Raw genomic sequence first — 19540 nt, forward strand, 5'->3', positions numbered from 1 at the left:
TGAGACACTGGAACGCCCCTGCGTTCCTGCGCCTGACCCCCATCTGGTGCAAGACCTCCTTGTCTGCCCAGAGGGCAAGGCAATCCTGCACCTCAGTGTCAGTGAAGGAGGGGGCCTGGCACTTGGGGGGGCTGGCTCCCCTCCTGGGAGGGCTGCCCGGTTTCTTTGGGAGGGCCCGCGGGTGGGTGGGGGTAAGAGGCATTGGCCATTGTGCTGAGGAGGGGGTTCGGCTGGCCAGAGAGTGGTTGCAGGGAGCTGGCTGTGCAGCAGCCTGGGCTCCCCGCTGCCTGCACACTCTCAGCTTTCCCGCCTGAGGGTTTCTGGGAGCCTGCATCCTGAAACATGGCTGGATGCTGGAGCCATAGAGCTCCGCTTGTGTTGGGAGTGGCACTGCTGCCTGCCAGGTGATCTTGGCAATGGAGGACTGCCTCTTTCGAAAGAGTGGGCTACGGGGCATCTACACTTGCTCTCTTTTGAAATAATCTTTCGAAGGAGGGCGCTCTTCCCATCCCAGGAAGGGAGGACCAACTTCAAAAGAACGGGGGGAGTTCTTTCGAAGTTCATTTTAAAAGAGCACCGTGCGTGTAGACGCTCCACGGGTTCTTTCAAAAGAACTCGGTCTCCTGATCTGGATTTCGAACGTACTTGCCAGTTTAGATGCACCCTATATAACAAAGGAATGCAATAAGCCAAAAATCAATACCCCCAATACCAGAGATGCGCTGAAATGCTCTGTCTTTGCAGATGATCTCACTCAGAAAATGGAACACAAATCTGACCAACAAACCATTCATGAAACATGGTCCATGCTGAGAGATGCAATATATGAATGTGCCAGATCTGCCTTTGGAACATTTAAATTCTCTAACAAAGACTGGATTGATGAAAATGCTGACATTCTCAGGCCTCTTCTTGAAGAAAAACACAAGGCACATCTGAATAATAGAAACAGCCCATCTCAAAGTGTTAGAGATCAACTTTGACATGGAAGATCTGTTTGTCAGAGAGAATCCAGGTGGTGTGCAAGCAAGTATTGGGCTGATCTATGTTATAACACCTGCAAAAACTCTCAGATCAAGTGCATCCAGAAACACAATGTGGCTTCAGGGCTGGCAGGTCAACAATGGACATGATCTTCTCACTTTGACAACTACAGGAAAAATGCAGAGAACAAGGATAGCTGTTATTCATAGAATCTGTGGACTTAACAATGGTGTTTGACGCACTTAGTAATCAGGACTATACAGAGAATTAACCAAGATTGGCTGCCCACCTACCCTATTCAAGCTCATAACACCCTTTCACAAAAACACCCTTTCACAAAAACATGAAAGCAACAGTGCAATATGATGGATCTACATCAGAACCATTTGTGATGAACAGTGGAGCCAAACAAGGGTGTGTTCTTGCCCCTATCTTCTTCAGCATATTCTTTTCAGTTCTACTAAATTGCGCATTTCAAAACTTACGCAGTGTGGTATTTCTCCACACAAGATTAGATGGCTCTCTCTATATCCTGGACAGGTGAAAACTAAGGTCAAGAAAGTCCTCATTAGGGAACTCCTCTTCGCAGATGATGCAGCTCTCGTTGCTTATAATGAAGGCACACTACAGTCACTGATGGATTCTCTATCCACAACCTGCAAGTTGTATTCCCTTGACATAAACATGAAGAAAACTGTTGTATTCATCCAAGGTATACTTCAGTGACCCAATGTCATTCTGGATAACAACCATTAGATGTGGTTCAACAATTCTGTTACCTTGGATCTACTGTCACCACAAACCTATCCATGGAAGAAGAACTGAACATCAGAGTTGGAAAGGCAGTGACTATTTTTGGCAGACCTATGAAACAAGCATGGAACAATCCTAAGCTGACAGTGAAAACAAAGATACTAATCTACCAGGCATGTGTATTGAGTATCCTGCTTTATGGTTCTGAGGCATGGATCACCTACTTGAACCAGAAGAAAAAATTGAACAGCTTCCATGTTCGCAGCCTCCACGGAATTATGAATATCAACTGGCAAGATAAAGTTTCAAATGCAGATGTCATATCAAAATCTGGCATACCCAGCCTCACAGAGATCCTCAACAGCGGAAGACTACAATGGCTTGGTTATGTTACAAGAATGGGTGACGAACATCTTCCCAAAGAAATGTGCTCTGGTGAACTGTCATGTGGGTTGCGAACAAGAGGAAGATCAAAGCTTAGATTCAAGGATACATGCAAAAATGTCATGAAAAAATTCAACATCAATCCAAAATCCTGGGAATCTACACCATCAGATCAAAAGAACTGGCAATGATTGCTGTGACTGGGCACATCATCTTTTGATAGTATATGTGTGGGCCACACAAAAGAACTTTGTCTTAGAAGGAAACACTCTCAGACTCAACAATTCAGAAATAGACTGACATGCGGTTTTTGCAATCGACCGTGCAAATCCAATATTGGCAGATAAGCCATGAGAGAAGCTGCAGACTCAAACACTCACCAGCACTGCTAACCACTGTCTCTTGAGATGAAAAGGGGCCATAACTATAATTATTTGATTCCACACATTAACTGTTTGGTGTAGTCTTCAAAGCTTGAGTTTGTAAGTAAGCACCACATAAAAACCATGGCTTTGGACTTGATTATTCTCTAGTTGAAATGTGAAGTAACTTCTTTAACCCATTTCACATGACTTAGACACTTAGGGATTTAACTGTCAATGATGGTCCACAAGCCTCCTTTGAAAATGGACCCTGGGCAACTTTTGAAAATGTGAACTTACTCCAGTTTTAAATTGGAGCAAAATTTGGACCAAAGCTTGCCTGCAGAAAAATACAAAGGCTATAGACTTGTTAATGTATGCAATCAAATTCCCAACAGATCTTTTCACAGCCTAGATTACAGAGAGACACCAGACATTTTTGACTTGCTAATAGCCAAAGGTTAGTACTAGATTTAAAAGCTGTCTCTTTGTGTTTCCTTGGTAATACAGAAAAACTACTATTGTTCAGTTATTTGACATAAAATTACCTGACTACTTGATGCAGAGATGGCCAGTGTATGCAAGACATTGTCCAAAAAGTTCTGGATGCACTGATAAATCCATCTAATTTATATGTCACAGCAAGATCTAAAATAAGCAGAATCCTGAAAATAGTAACCATCCTTCTTTTGATATGTCAGTTTTTCCTAAAACCACAATGGAGGTGGTGGAAATGTAATAAAGGGAGAGTAAACAACTTTCCAGATATACTATTGCTAATCCAGTGGAGCCTCCATAGGCAACAAACGCATCCAATTTGATTTTGAATTCTGTGTGTCTTCATTGCAGTTTCTAAAATGGCACGCTCTGGTGCAAAGCTGCTGCTAAGGAAGATGATAATGGATCAATGGTGTAAAAACAGTAGCATACCAGGTACAACCTCAGATGCAGCATTTCAAGACCATTTAAGCTTTGTGCCAAAAAGTTGGCAAACTCCAGGTGCCAGTCAAAGGAAAAGAGATACTTCTTTCCACATCCCTAATTTAGTATTAAAAACATGTTTCACAAAATATGCCCTCTGTAGCCAAGATCCATAATTCAGTCCAAGTTGGATTTCCAAAACTCAAAGTTGTAATTGGCACATTTTTACAGAAATCCACATGGACAGGTTGTGGATTTGCATAATTCAATACGGGTTGTGCCTCTCTTGTCCAGCACCCTCAGGACCTGATCAGTGCCAGTTGAGAGAATTTGCTTGACAATCGGAGGTCAATATTTTCGAGCACGTTGCCCACACTTCCACTGCTTACTGGACTAGAAGACTTTAGGTGGTAAATTACAGCTAAATAACATCACAGAACACTGAGACACAGGATTGGTATCTGTGAACACACTTTAGGGGACCATGGGAAACTCGGTGACACCCATGATAAGTAGTCATCTGCCTACCTAAATCATGCTGGATTGCAGTTTGCCAGATGAGAGAGTCCTGGATTAGAGAGGTTCAATCTATACTAAACCCACTAGTTACGTTTTGGGAAAAGAGAGAACAACTGCATTTGGATAGCCTGTTGCTTCCCCTTATGACTTGCTGACTGCCCTACACTCCTTTATGATGGATTTTTTTTACACTAAAAAAGCCATTAGGGTTTCTTCTAAATTTGGCATATTTAAGAGCACCGAAATTCAGGCTGAGAGTATCATTCCTGAGTCTCTTTATCTTGTGAATCTAAAGGAAAAAAATATGAAAATAAAAGCTAGCTATGAGCAGACACGGTATCTTTGTTTGACAGCACCTCTTCTTCAATGGAATGCTTTCTTCTGGCAGTTAGTCCTCAAGTCGAACACTCCTTCACTTTTTGGCCCCAGCCTAAAAGCTGTTGATGCACCATCTCCCGGTATTCCAACTGCCTTCCATCTCTGGATGAAAAACTCTGATGGTTCTTGAACTAAAGCACGTTAAAATAAAACTATGGTAAAAATCCATACTCACAGCATCCAGGTCATCAGAAAAATAGAACAGGCTGAATGTCTCTAGTCCGGTACTTTCCAGTCCGGCAACATGGGTAGTCCAGCATGATTTTAGTTAGCTGGATGTCCACTTATCATGGAGTCAGCCAAATTTTCCAATGTCCCATAAGGTTTGTTTACAGTCACTAGGCCTAGCTCTCAGTGTTCTGGACTGTTATTTAGATGTAATGTACTCCTCAATGTCTTCTAAGAGTCCAGTAAGCAGTGGAAGTTTTGGTAATGCTGCTAGATAATATTGATGTCCCATGGTTTGGCAAAGTCTCTCTCAGTCAGGTCATGAGAATGCTGAATTAGAGAGGTTCAAGCTCTATCTAAAACCTGATTAAATTAAATCCTAGTGATAAATGCAGAGGCTTCATGAAAAGTGTTAAATACACACACCACTTAATTTTTCTTAGTAACAAAGCCCAGTTTATACGCAACTGAGTTAATTCTAAATTTACAGCCCTAAGAAAAGAAAAAGTACATTACATCAACCAAAGTGTTAAAATCAAGCCTGGATTAATAAGCCCCAGAGGATAACATGCTAAGAACACTGCAAATTAGAGGAGGTGGTCTTATTAAATAAGGACTACGATATTTTTTTTTCAGATTTGTACATCGCAATGCACCAAATGCTTCCTGCTCCCCTCTGACAATATATTTTCTCTTTCCTGTTAATTTAAAATCATGGTGCAGTAATAGACTTGGAAAAATACATGATAAAATCATTTCAAATTGTTTAACAGAAATATTAGAAAAAATCACTTTAAAAGTAATTACTGTAATAAGTGATAATTAGAATACTAGTCCATTCTGTTTTCTTTCGGGCGGGGGATCTTAGAGCATAAGGGGACCATTTGTTGAGGTGCTAAACAAAACCATTGTGCTGATTGCATGAAATGAGGTATTGTTCCAGTAAATGTTGCTTTCTTTTATAAAACTGTAAACATGGTTTACTGCTTTCTCTTTGTTCCCTATGACTGTTTGTTCCCTCTTTTGTTTGCTTTTCTGCCTGTAAGTTTCTTTCCCTTCCTTTGATTGTTAGCAACTCCACTGCTTGTGTTTTCTTTTATGAATAAAGAGAGAAGACACATGTGATGATGGAGCTCAGAGGCACACATGGGCAGCAGGTAATGGAGGCTGGGGTAAAATAAGCCTTGCAAAACCTCTGCTTATGCTCCCTGCTACAGCCACAGTACCAGGTTGCGGCAGGGCTCAGAGCTCTCTGGAAGGCCTGGGTCAAGGCTTGGTCCTTGCTGGCCGGTGGGTCCTCTACACTGCTCTGAGAACTAGTGGTCTGGCAGGAGTTGGGGCTGTGCCAGCAGACTGGCCAGCAAGAAGGAGAGGAGGGATTCAAGGTGGAAAGGATGGAACAGGGTAGGGTCTTGGGCACAAGAGGAAGAATGGGGGGCGGGTAACTTCCCCAAATGGGAGGTGAATGCACTGCCCATGCTGCCACAGGCATTTTCACTTGCTTGAGCAGCATGGGGAAAGGGGAATGTCATTCCCAAAAGAGAGCAGCAAAACCAAGAGAGCTGCGGGCTTGGGGTTGTAAGACTGACAGATGCAGATTGGCTTAATTCAGTGTTGGAATTCTGAAAGCAATTCTCTTAGCAGTTACTTCCTCTTCTTTAGAAAAAAAAATGATGCTGGAGATGAAGGTGGGAGAGCAAAACTCCCATTGCCTTTGCACCTGTTCTGATGATCGTGAGGTGCATTGTCATGTTGCTGATCTGTATCCCAAAACTGGATTTATGTGTGGTGTGCAGGGAGATACAGGTCAGATTTGCCCTTGGAAGCTTTCCTGGTATAGCTACACAGCTTTACGAGCAAAGCTTTCCTAATGTGGACACAGCTTTACTGGCAAAACCATGCTTATTCCAGCCCTCTCCCACAGCTGAAATGAGCTAGCCTGGCAAAACTGCACTTTGTGTTTACAGCAGGGGCTTTTGCAAGCACAGCTAGGCTGGCCCAGGGTCGCATCTCTTCACACCTTTGCATGATGAAGCTATGAGGACAAAAACATGTAGAGCATGTGTGGTCTCAATGCTTGCAAACCATGAAGTTCGAATATACTTCACTTGCCAAAGAATGGAATTGTTCACGGGGGCATTCTCCTAGGGCACGTCTACACGGGCAAGTTTCTGCCAGTGAAATGAAGTGAAGTTACAACATCGCTCAGAACGTGCTGCAGGGAAACCACCGTTGGGTGTTCATACTATCCTGGTGCTTGTGCAATAGTGAGCTCAAACTTGCAGTGGCATTGAGTGTGGGGCACTTTGGGCAGCTATCCCACTCTGCATCTCTCCCTCTTCTGCTCAAGATGTTGTGCGAAGGTGGTGGGTGTTTGATCTTGGCATCCTGTAACAGGTGATTGATAGACAATGGCTTACTCCTCAACACATAGCCTCAAAAAACTCCCTGTTTGCAACACTGAAGGTAGGGAATTTGCATTCACCTCCCCGCAGCAGCCTGAGGAAAAATCACTTCATGATTTATTGTTCGAAAATGCAATTTATCGCTGGCACATTGTTCAACAAGTACTCAGAGTCCCCAGGTTTCCCATCTGTCACATCTCCCCCCCAAGAGAAGTTACATACATTCTTGGCCCACAATAATACACAAACCACTCATTTAATACAAAGGACTCCAAAGATACTTAAACTTAATTTAGCAAGATCTGCCAACGAAGAGGGAGAACAATTTCCTACAAAATTACAGAAAATTGCCAGGTCTGTCACAGGGATCAGGAGTGAAAAAAGTATTAAATAGAGAGCTGCACTGAGAAGGACATGTACAGTATACTAAAAGTGGGAGTGAGGAGAAAAATGTTTCTGCTTCTTCTCTCCAGTAGTTGCATCTATGCCTGAATCTCCTGCTGCATTGTCACTGCTGTGCACAAACTGGTGTGGTGGTGCATACACCCTGTAGTGGGAAAGCAGAAAACCTGCTTTACTGTGCAGAAACTTGCCAGTGTGGACAGAACCCTACAAAGCAAATTGAGACAGTAACCAGACTTCCCACGTATGCTACGCCTACACAAGAGGATGTTCCTGGCAAAATTTGGCTTTTGTTGGGAAAAACCACTGAGCATCTACATGCAAAATGTGCTTTGTTGACAGTTTGTCAACAAAACCTGGCACAGCCACTGGCAGTGTTATACCTCTCCTGGTTCAGGCATAACTCCCCGCTCTCCAGTGTTCTGTCAAAAACACAGCTGTGGAGGTGCTCTGGGGCCCTGTGGCTGACAGACAGGGCTTCCAGTTCACTGGGCACTCCTGTTTGCAGAGCTTCTGGTCAGCCGTTCTGTTAAGAGAGGGCTGGGCAGTCTGGCTGCTCTCTGTCGACAGAGTGGGTTGCTCTTTGGATCTCCTTTTATATGTAGATGCAATCTGTTGACAGAAGTTTTGCCAGGAAATCCCTTCCAACAGTGACTTCTGTCGACAAATTATTCTTGTGTAGATGTAGCCTTAGACTCTGGAATAAAGACATCATTGAGCAATTTGTTACTTCGGCACAGGTCTAGTCTAGTAAACACCCTCATTCATAGCAATGAGACAAAAACAGGGATAGATCCTGCACTGATATCAAAACCTTATTTTGGTTAACAAGGGATGACTGGGATGGACTTTATTAGGCCCAAATCCAGGGTCTTAAGGTGGGGAGTTGGATGAGATTGAAGACTCATGGGTTTTGAATAGTTCTCTACAATTTTTATTTTAGAAGACTGGGAAGAAGCCCCTCTATCTTGTATCATTGTTGTGCAGTGGGATATTCATTTACGACTCAGAACAATGTCTATGAGACTTGTCGAGGTAGATTTTCTCTAGATTGGGGCATTAATCTACAGTATGTGAATGTGTGAGCACACATATGCATATCTACAGATTTTACTCTTCTCCCTCCCTTGAACAGAACATAATGGCAGAAAACACCCCAAAGAAAACCTTACTGTTTTATGTTTCTTTTCAGCTCACTGTCACTGACCCTCAGATGGAGGAAAGGAAGATCAGTTTCTGAGACAAGAAAATGCTTACAAATGCTGCTGTTTCATTTCTGTCCTATGGGCCCACAGATATTTTCTTTTCTTCTTATCTGGGTACAGATGGAAACTGAATATAAAAACACAACAATGCAAGAAGCAGAAGCAGCAGAATCTTTATTTGACCCTTTAATCAACCTTTTTTGTCTTCCGCTTTTGTTAATCAATACATTTTGATTTATTCAAATTTAGATTCCAGAGTCCACAGCTGCCTTGTCCAATCTAGTTTTAAATGTCTCAAAGTATGGAGATTCCTCCACTTGGTTTGCTTGTCTGTTCCACAGCCTGATACCAATCACAATGAATAAGTATTTTCTGAGATGAAGCCTGAAATTTACTTTCTTTAATTACATCTTACCACTTCTAGTTATGCCCTAATTAACATTCTGAATAATTCCTCTCAATCCCCACTGTGGGTTGCCTTTAAAGTATTTTCAAACTTTTGTGCCAATTAGTCCATTTTTAACAGAGCTGCATTTGGCTACTAAGATTACTTCTCATTAAGTAGTCCTGGCAATAGCCCTACTTATCATTGATTCTCAATTTCCTCCAGTTTTACAGCATATTTCTGTTAATATAGCACTTATATCTAGGGCAGGCGGTGGCAGTCTTCAGCATGTGACACATGGGAGCTGCACTGGCTGGGAACAGCAAACTTCAGCCACTGGCCCAGTGGATGATCAACATAAACAAAACGGCTTGTGGGTTGTGTCCCACCAACAGATTATACTCATGGGCTGCATGCTGAAGGGTGCTGACCCTTGATCTAGAGCTATTCGGAAAAATATTGTCCAAATTTTTTTCAACAAAAAAAATTAAAAACATTAATTTCAACCAAAAATTCTGAGGACATTTTTAAATGAAAAAAAAAAGAATTTTTGAATAAATTTCAGTATGGAAAATTTTGAGAATTTTTTTTAAATTTTTGATTTGGAAAACTGGACATTTTTTGAAAATGCTGTGATTCTATTTTTACATTATTTATACACTATTTCATGGTGAGTCTTATCAAGTGTGAAATGCAGCTGAAACATTATATTTTTGTCATGTACTAACTTTAAAAAAATATTTAAGGGCAGCCTTTACTTAGTATTGATTGAAATATCTTTTCTAAATGAAACAGTTGACACTTGAGTTCATTACCAAAGAGTTCCAAGTCATGATGGTAACGATATTTCTGTATCCCTTTAATGCTTGAGATCAGTATTCCCCATGTGCCATTACGGTAAAGCAATTGTTTGTCCAAACCGATTCTGATTGCATGAGCTTCTGTCTAGATATCTTTAGATATCTTGGTATTACTATTCAGTCTTCACTAGTGTTTTTGTTTTTCCAGTTTAATATGAAGTGCAAATTCTATCTCAGTGACTTTTCCATCCTCCACACATGATCAGTAATATTAAGTGAGGTCTTTCAACAAATGTTAGTTATTCACTGAATGATTTATTCAAAATTAGCTTTCAAACAATAAAGGTGGGCCAGTACTGCCCAAACATTTGATTAATAAGGCATTTGTCAATAACAGTACAATTAACTGAATGATGCATTTGCCAATACCTCTCGGCAGCTCTATTAAACAAATTGGGACCTAACACCAATCTCTGTGGCGCCCTGTCCTCATCTTGAAACATTGCTGATCAAAGTTTTCTTTTCCTTATAGCTCTTCAGCCAATTTTCAGGCCAAAGAAAAGTGCTCCTATCCAAGCTAATTTGCACTCCCTTTAAACCTCCATTCTCCAAAAAGCCAACTTCTCTGTACATTTGCATCAGTGCAGGAATACTACTGGCATTTCTTTTGGCTTTTAAGTTGCCTTACTCTGGAAGTCTGAACTATTATTTCTCCTCCTTTCAAACTACTGGTCTCATTCTCTCACCAACATTTTTCTCTCTCTACAAGGCTTTTGTTCAGTTCTAAAAGAGTTTTTATCCCATTCATTTTCCATACCAATCTTTGGGCATTTTGCCATTCTGCCTCCTGTGCATGGTACTTCCTCCCTCTTTGAGTTGGCCAGCCAATGACATGTTTTTCATTCAAATGCCTCTGTTATGAAAAACTGGAGATAATAGTCATGAAATGTAGCCATGAATTTTACAGATATATGGCCCTGTGTTTACTTGCTTATTGTTGGGTTTCTGGTGGCTTGGGTCTGCAGTAACTACAATAAGTGGTGTAGATCACTGATGTTTAACAAACAAGTGTCACAGCCTTTGAAGTGTTGTCTGTGTACAAACTGGGCACAACATCACCCATGGCAAGAGGAGCACCATGTGGACACAGAGGACAGATTTACCTGGTTTTAAAAAGATACATGCTCTGAAGTCCACGGACATGAAAGAGACAGGCTATGTAGAGAAACAGACTATAACTCAGGTCCCAGAAAATCAAAGATACTAGGGATAAGTCAGCCTTATCTATGTCCTAAGGGGAACACTATATTTAGATTAGATGATATGCATGTAGGTCACTTGGTTACATTAACCGTTTTCTCTCTTAATGTTATATTCCTATAGGGAAATAATTCATAGTTTATTCTGAAGAAGCTGTTCAGTATCACTGCACTTACCTATTGTCCATACCTCTGAAGGAAAGTCTACAACACTGGGCCTTCAATCCATCTGTTTTTTTTTTCTATTTTTATCAGATGTCAGTTATGGGCCCCTGCAGAGGCAGAGCCGTTCTAAAAGTCAGGATTCTGCTCTGAGGGAAAGTAAGGGTGCTAGACCTTTCACTTGAAAGGGATGCTCCGGGAGAGACTGAGTGGAGTCAAAGGTCGAGTGAATGCAGTAACCATGACAGCTTCTCTCCCAGGAGATCCATAAGAAGTGAGTTTGTAGTCTGGAAAAAGCTGGAATAAAAAATAAAAAAAAGAACCAAAACATTCCCCTGACCATTAAGTCACACTCTCTAGGTTCTATCAAAACAAAAAGCACTCAAGTATCACTTTAAAGACTAGCAAAATAGTTTATTAGGTGAGCTTTCGTGAGACAGACCCACTTCTTCAGACCATAGCCAGACCAGAACAGACTCAATATTTAAGACACAGAGAACCAAAAACAGTAAGCAAGGAGGACGAATCAGAAAAAGATAATCAAGGTGAGCAAATCAGAGAGTGGAGGGGTTGGGGGGAAGATCAAGAATTAGACTGAGCCAAGTATGCAGACGAGCCCCTATAGTGACTCTAGGTTCTACCGTGCATCCCATCTTCTTTGTTTCTCTCTCTCTGAACCCAACCCTGTAATCAGCCCCATCCATGCAGGACTGGGGTCCCAGATTACAATCACTTCAGTGACAAGAACTGCATTTTTCTTTTGGTCCTGATGCTATATTATGAATGAAGCGTAAACATCAAAACAAGAAGAAGGACAAAGACCAGAACTGTGCAAGAGGGAATTCTCACTCCCCTCCCCACCACTAATTTAGTGCGCCTCTCTAATTGACTTCAACGTGCTTTTGGACCAGGTCCTTACTGCACTGCACAGAGGAACTTTTATGTGGTTTAAATTTCATAGAGTTGTGGTTTAAGGATAATTTCCTTCTTTCCCTCCTTCCCAAACCAGTTTATTCTCATTCCATCTACCCTCTTTTGCAGGGATTTGCATGGGGATGGATGGCCCAGGGCAAGAGTACAAAGAGGCTGGATGTCTGAATGCACCTAAACTGATTACTAATCTGTCATCCCACTTATTGCCCATCACAGCACCACTAATGATTGGCAGTGCGAAAGCCTACCAAGGGCCAGAGTTTCATGAAACCAACAGCGCTTTCAAAAAGGGAAGTTTGGGGCTGCTTTGTGATGTATTTTGTTTTTTTAACTCTTAAAATTCCTTTTCTGCCCAGGCAAACTTATTCAGAATTCATCACACACACACACACCCCTTTCTGAACTAGAAAAACATTTTACATTTATTGGCAAAAGACTCAGAGATCACTCAGCAATGCTTTTGCCATCAATTTTCTCTCCTCAGGCACCCTGTTATGTTCACTAGCAGTGGTAGACCAAGCTCAAAATGTTCAGTGGTTTGGTTCAAGTAAGGACCGAAAACTTTAGCTGCTTCTTAGACTATGGTCTCAGAGAAAGCCAGGTCATGTCTGGAAGATATGCTGGTCAATAGGCAGTATTCTTATCTGTTACTAATCATGGAGCTGACATTCCCGTATCATGCAAGAGCACTCTCTGCATGAAGAAAAAATAATGGAATATATTAAATAAACCTTTTCTGAACTTCTGAAATGGGTTGGTTCGGCTAACATAGATGTTTGCACATGTACAGGTAAATTGACAACTGAGGCAGTTGTCAGGTGAATTTCAGGTTCCTGACTATCCCACCCGCTCTGTGAAAATCCATGCTTCGTGATTTACTGTCTTCTTACACATGCAAGTTCTGTTTTGGAGCAGTGTGTTTAGATATGAATATATTAACATAGACTGGTCATGTTCACAATCTATATGGGGACAATTTCTTTTTCATTTGTGTTTTAAAACAGAAAGGCAAATGGTGGAAGGACAGCTTGGCAGGTCAGGACGCTTCCCCACCAATGTCTAGAGCACACTAAAGATGGATGGAAGATCTAGAGCACCCTAAGGACAGAAGGTGTCTTTTGCTAGATGGGAGCTTGGAGCTTGCTCTCCCCACTCTCCCTCCCAGCTGTGAGGTGCATTCAGCACCCTACATGATCATCTGGTTTAGTTGTCATGAGGGAAATACACAGAGTAGCACCATTAAGCCTTTCACCACCCTGGACACTCCCTGCACTTACATGGAGATCTCTTCCAGCAGAAAGCAGGATTTCTGGCACAGGACTACTCGACAGAAAGATGCAGCCTGAGATTAGTTCTTATTCCTGGAAGGCAAGTCCTTTCAGATGCCGGAGCAAACTCCCTTTCATTGAGCTCTGTCTCCCACTCCAGAGTCAGGAACTATCTGTCAGCCGTTGTGGTGCTGCCCCTCTCTGTCTGCTGCTGTACCCTGTCTCTGAGGCAATCTCTACCTGTCTCTCTCACTCTCCTTCCCATTGCTGCCCGAACTCCTTCTATACTTCCCTTCCCCCTCCCAAGGTTTACTTCTTTATTCATAGCCTTCCAACTTCACCAGACCTCTGCACTAATGTGGTGTTACCAACCTTAGGCTGTCAAATATAATAAATTGGGGCCTCCCAATGTTTATGTTTACAAAATCATAAGATTTCAAAAATAAAACTTTTTGAGTCTTCTTTGATCTTCTGGCTTTCACACCTTTAAGGACAATGTTTTTAAGCTTTTCTTGCCTACTATGAGAGCTAGAAATGTACTTTTTATTTAATAAAAGCTGAGAATCTGCTGCATTCACATGATGATTGGGATTAAAAAAACAACATTTAATACTGATCATGAGTCATTCAATAAAATCATGAGAGTTGGCAGTACTGTTAACATGTCAGTCAACACTAATTTAACAAATCTTCACTTCTCTCTCACTGTTTATTCAGAATGTTTAAGCAGAAATGTGCCCAAGCATTTGGAATCAATTCTACAGCTGTTTGCATGCATTGCTGCTCAAATCATCTTATTAGTCAAGCTGTTGGGGAAGATGCAGGAATTCCCATGGTGAAACTATGGCCACAGTAAACTAGGAGATTAGAGGAGATTAATGGTTCCTTCTAGTCTTAAAGTCTGTTAAACTAGTTCACTCTGCAGTTATTCTTCAAAGCATATTTCAATAGACTCTTTTCAGGAAGGTCTTAAAGAACTTCTTTCACTGATGATTGAAATATTTCTTGTATTAGGGGACAACAAGACGCATCTTGATGCAGAACTAAATTCTTCAGAGATTAGGCAAAAGACACATACTTTTATTTCTCCAACCTTTGTAGGTATTACAAAAGTTGGTAAATAAAGTATCACGGGCTGAACTTCCACAGTAATAGAGTTGTTAATCCTTACCTCTGCTAACAAAGCCAGGTTTCCACAAACCAGATCAACTATACTCAAACACTTCTTTGCTTTCTCCTGTGCTACCACATATGTCTGTGGCAATCATCTTTTAAAAATCTGCAAAGTTACTGCATACCTTCTTTAAAACACAACTCTGTGATGAAACCTACAGAACACTTGCCAATGGCTATAAAAATGGTAGCTTCACAGATACCCTGCTCTTCCACAACCATTTCTTTTTCTCCACCCATTGTCTCTTCTTATATGATTGATCAACAAGCTCTTTGGGGCAGGACAGGCTTCGTGTGTGTGTGTGTGTGTGTGTGTGTGTAGGACCTAGCAAAATGTGGCCCTGATTCCCAAATGAAGTGTCTAGGATCTATCACAATGCAAATAATAATTGATAATGAATATTTCCTTCTATGATTCAAATTCATCCACTGAAACTTCAGTGAGTTCAACAAAGTTAAAGCAAGAATGAGTGTGGTCCATTTAAAGGTTAGAGCAAGAATGAGTTTGGCCCAATTAAATTATTTAAACCTTTGAAAGCATCAGATACACCATTTTAAAGGATAAATTAAAGGGGGGGGTGAACTAGTGTAAGCATTTACTATAAATTATTCAATAAAACAATGTGGCAAATTAATTTCTGCACAGATGAACCACTAAACTACTGTAATGAGTAAGACAATGAGAAGGACCTGAAATAGATTTAATGTGTTGAATAAAATATGAACTCAGGGTACTTTTTATCTTTGTTCACCTCAAAATGAGATAGATTGAGCTAGGGATTGGAAGGTTGAAGAGATTATTAATGGAATAAAGAATTTCTTCTAGGTCATTAACCTGAAGGCCGCCCAGCATGACAGTGGCCCAGAGTAGCTACCATGTCACGACTCCTTGGCAACTTTTGTTAAATGAGTATGAAGGGCATAAATGTTCACATTAAAATGATCACAGGCCAAGGTTTCCAGAATTAGTTGCCTTAAATCAGCTTCTGATAATCCATTGTTGGATGCCTAGTTTTTGACAGTGATGAGCAACCACCACTCCCACAGAAATGGTCTCTTGCACTTGCATAAGCTTACTTATTCAGCTGCCTAAAAATGTTTTCAGGAGCTCAACTTTAAGTACCTACTTTCAAAAATCATTTGACAATTGACATATTTATTGACAATAGACTGAACCAAACCCACAGTTCATGAACACCTGCACATGGCTGCTTAGACCCATTGGAGGTCTCATTTAAACAGACCATTGTAGTTACAAAGGCCAGGAGATTGGACATTAATTTCATTAAAAAGTCCAAGTATTTGAAAGTATGGAAACACAAGAGTTAAGTCACATCAGGTAGTTTTAACACCATCCCTGTTCATCTGTAAACCATTCATGCAAGTTCATCAGAAAAACTTACACTTACAAACCACATGCTAACACTATATTTTGCCCACAACTGATACATGCAAGTAGGTACTCTAAATAACCACAGATGTTTAAGATGTACCACCCAACCAATCACTACCTTATATGAAACAGACACATATGCAACCTCTCAGCATAGTACAGAAAAAAATTCAATGCACGCAGTAATACCAAGAACCTAATCATTTGACCAAAATTCCCTCCACAAGCTTTACTTGCTGCTCAGCCTGAAGAAAATGCCTCATTCCCCAAAGGACTTTACATTGTACACTAAGGCTACATCTACACAAGAAGCAGCTGTTGACTGAAATGACTGTCTGAAGGGATGTCCTAGCAAAACTTCTGTTGACAGATGGTATCTACACAGAAAATCAGATTGCAAAAGCAATCTGCCCTGTTGACAGAGAGCAGCCAGACTGCCTGTCCCTTTCTTGACAGCTGACAGGAGCCTCTGCAAACAGGGCTGTCCAGTGCCCTATCTATCGACAAAAGGGCACTGAGTGTCTACATGGCTGTTTTGTCAACAGGAAACTGCCGACAAAGGTGTTATACCTGAATGAGGAGAGGTATAATGATGCCAGTAGATGTGCCAAATTTTGTTGACAGACTGTCAACAAAGCACATTTTGCATGTAGGTGCTGTGTGTTTTTTCTGACAAAGGCCCAGTTTTGCCGGAGAAATCCTCTTGTGTAGACGCAGCCTAAAGTTAAAAAGCTTGGTCTTTCTCTGAATAATGTGACAAGCACCTTCTAGAATCTCAGCTTTCAGGGTGGTATATGGAAAGATAAAGACTTTATACATGAAAATGAATACAATGAATGGAAAATCAGAAGCTTGGAGAATTCATAGACTATATTTACACTTGGCATTTAGGAAACTTGCATGGTATTTCAAAATATTTTTTGAAATAGCGGGCATGCTATTTTGGCATCCCTCTACCCTTCACTGCAGGAGGGGTAAAGGATCCCTTGAAATAGCCCAGCCCTTGAAATTTGGTACTTTGTAGACAGAGGCAAATCCAGATATAGCCTATTTTGAAATTGACTTGAAATAGGATACACTATTTGCGTAGTGCAAATTGCATGTCTTATTTCAAGTAAAGGAAGGGCACAGTGTAAATACAGCCATAGAGAATAGTAAGAAATACCTAAGCTTCATATGACTCATGTAACTAACCAGCCAGCTAGTCTTGTTTTATACAGGCTGATACTTGTGAGCAGTCTTCAAACTGAGTTCCATTTAGAATGAGTCATTGTAATTCAATCTGGAACTGAAAAAGGCCCGAATGAACACAGCAAGGTTTGCTGTCCAAAACAAACATCACAGTTTCCTAGTCAAACAAAGACAGTGAAAGGATCTTCTGGTCACTCCATTACCTGACATTGAAAGAGCAGTTGGGGGATTCAAGAACCTATGTAGGCTGTTAATATCAAAGAGCAGACCAACCTCCTTAGCAAAGGCACATTGTGCCCTCACAAGATCTACAGCAACCAGCATCACCTGAAGCTTGTCAGGACAGAATCTTGCCAGGTTACTCCTACCACAACCAGACTAGTGGAAAACAGATGTACCATCAAGATCTGCTGAGAGAGAGAAGTAGAGCCGAGCACTGACGCTGTATTGATGGCACCACAGCCTAACTCAGTGCCTTCTCCAGTAACTTCACCAAGGGAGTCATTTCAGAAAAACTGTGAGGGAGTGGAGATTTTTGTCAGAAAATAGAACATAATATGTGATTATAGTCTGGGAGAGGAGGCGAATGCAGAAGAGAGATCAAAGAATAATTGAAGAGAGCACTATGCTCACTTGTCCAAGAGCAAATGATGTTCCTATGCTCCATGTGTATTTTGAAGAGGAGAGCTGACATAACTCTAGAATCCCATGTAAAAGAAATCTACGGGGACATAAACAAGGTCTCCAGCTGGGACCTTACCAAGAAAGTGACAGAGCCACTGACATGTGACTCCAACCACTTCTGGCACGACTGAAAAACTCAGAGTCAGTAAAACCAAAAGCTGCTGAAAGAGCCGTCTTGAACATTTAATCTTTGTGCATTGGCAGTAGGAGTTCATCACTGGCTATGAAATTAATGATGCTAGTTTCTGTACTACACCCTTCCCTCAAACTCGGTTGCAAATGATCAAAGGAAGACAACTTATGCTAAATGAAATGCATTGTCATGCAACCTTCTGCAAAATGTATTAATCAGCAAAAGCCATTGTGGAGATTAATATTAGCACAGCACTCTGCTAACATAAAGCCTTATGTGAGACCTCAGTTACGATAAAAGGACTTACAATATTTCTCATATGTTTCAACAAGATTGTCAGGTGGGTGCTCTCATAAGATATAACTAACTGCACTTCAGGTTTCTGGTCAGTAGACTTAGCACCTGAAATAAGCAAAACAAATGAATTCCCAGTTAATGAACATATTAAGGAAAATGCATAGCTAAAGCTTTAAAATAGTATTTCAAATACAGTAACATGTGGAACAAAATATTTCCTGTTGAAGGCAGGTCTTGAATTAGAAAACACAAGAAGTGAGCTTTTTACAAATATTAGAGAAATGGCTTGAATGTACCATTTATTCTTTCATTACATACTTGAAACATTGCTCCACTAAGAGTGAAATTTTAAATTTTCTGTTTGTTATCAGTCTGAATTTCAGCTGGAATGTCATGACAAAGTTTTCCATACCCTAGAAGTATTTTATAAAAAAATTAATAACATTGAGCTGCTGTTTTTGTGATTTTACTACCTATTTTAAAAATATTACAAAGGTTTTTAATTTCTTTCAGTTTGCAATGAAAAGGCATGCAAATCAGTGCAGAATTTTGCTCACATTTATAGACACACAAGAGTTTGCAGAAAGATTCCAAAACAGTTGTAGATTCATGACAGCTAAAGATTCTAGGTATAAAGTAATGCAAAAGATTACTGTATTTTTGCCAGTTACAGGCCTGATCTCATGGTCCTGATAGTTTGCACAGATTCTGATTTATATGCAGTTAGAGTCTGATTCTGTTCACACTAAAGCCAGTGAAATTTGATCACCTCAAATGAAGCACTGTCAGGTTTTTAAACTTAACCGTGACACGGCATGTTTTCTTAGTTCTTTTAGACTGAGCCAAATGTCTTCACTGCCAAAAAGTTGTGGGTTATTTTTTTTAAATGTGGGATAGCAAATGCAGGTGAGCTGTCGTGCTGTAATGTCTACTGGAGAGACACGGGCAACTTTTACCATGTCATAGTTACGTCAAGGTCAACATTTTGCCTCCCACTTGTGGTTGACCTCATGTTGCTTGAAGTAAAAATGACAGTCTTTTGTCTCCACTGGGGCTCTGCAGAGAGCTAGCTAACCCTTGTTACTTATCCTACTGTGAAAAACCAAACCACCTTCAAACTCTGTGTAAATGACTTTAACTTTACTGAAACAAGTAGAGTTTCATTTTAGTAACGTTAGGACTGAATTTGATCCGTTATATCCATTTACTAAAATGACAAACAAGTGAGACAAAATAAAACAAACAAACCAAAAAAAAAAAGGGTCTTCTAGCACTTTAAAGACTAACAAAGTGAATTATTAGGTGATGAGCTTTCGTGGGACAGACCCACTTCTGAACACAGCTCATCACCTAATAAATCATATTGCAAGTCTTTAAAGTG

The 19540-nt window shown here is 40.7% G+C and overlaps 1 protein-coding gene across 1 annotated transcript in view; it reads right to left on the reverse strand.

Annotated features, from left to right (window-relative positions):
- PIK3C2G (phosphatidylinositol-4-phosphate 3-kinase catalytic subunit type 2 gamma) overlaps window positions 1-19540 on the reverse strand; it is a 344110-nt gene that overhangs the window by 16739 nt on the left and 307831 nt on the right. The window contains exon 30 of the mRNA XM_074983736.1: window positions 18170-18264. Coding sequence (XP_074839837.1) covers window positions 18170-18264 — 95 coding nt within the window. The remainder of the gene's footprint in view (window positions 1-18169; window positions 18265-19540) is intronic.

Source organism: Carettochelys insculpta, chromosome 1 (genome assembly GCF_033958435.1).
Source record: "Carettochelys insculpta isolate YL-2023 chromosome 1, ASM3395843v1, whole genome shotgun sequence".
NCBI classification, from domain to species: Eukaryota; Metazoa; Chordata; order Testudines; family Carettochelyidae; genus Carettochelys; species Carettochelys insculpta.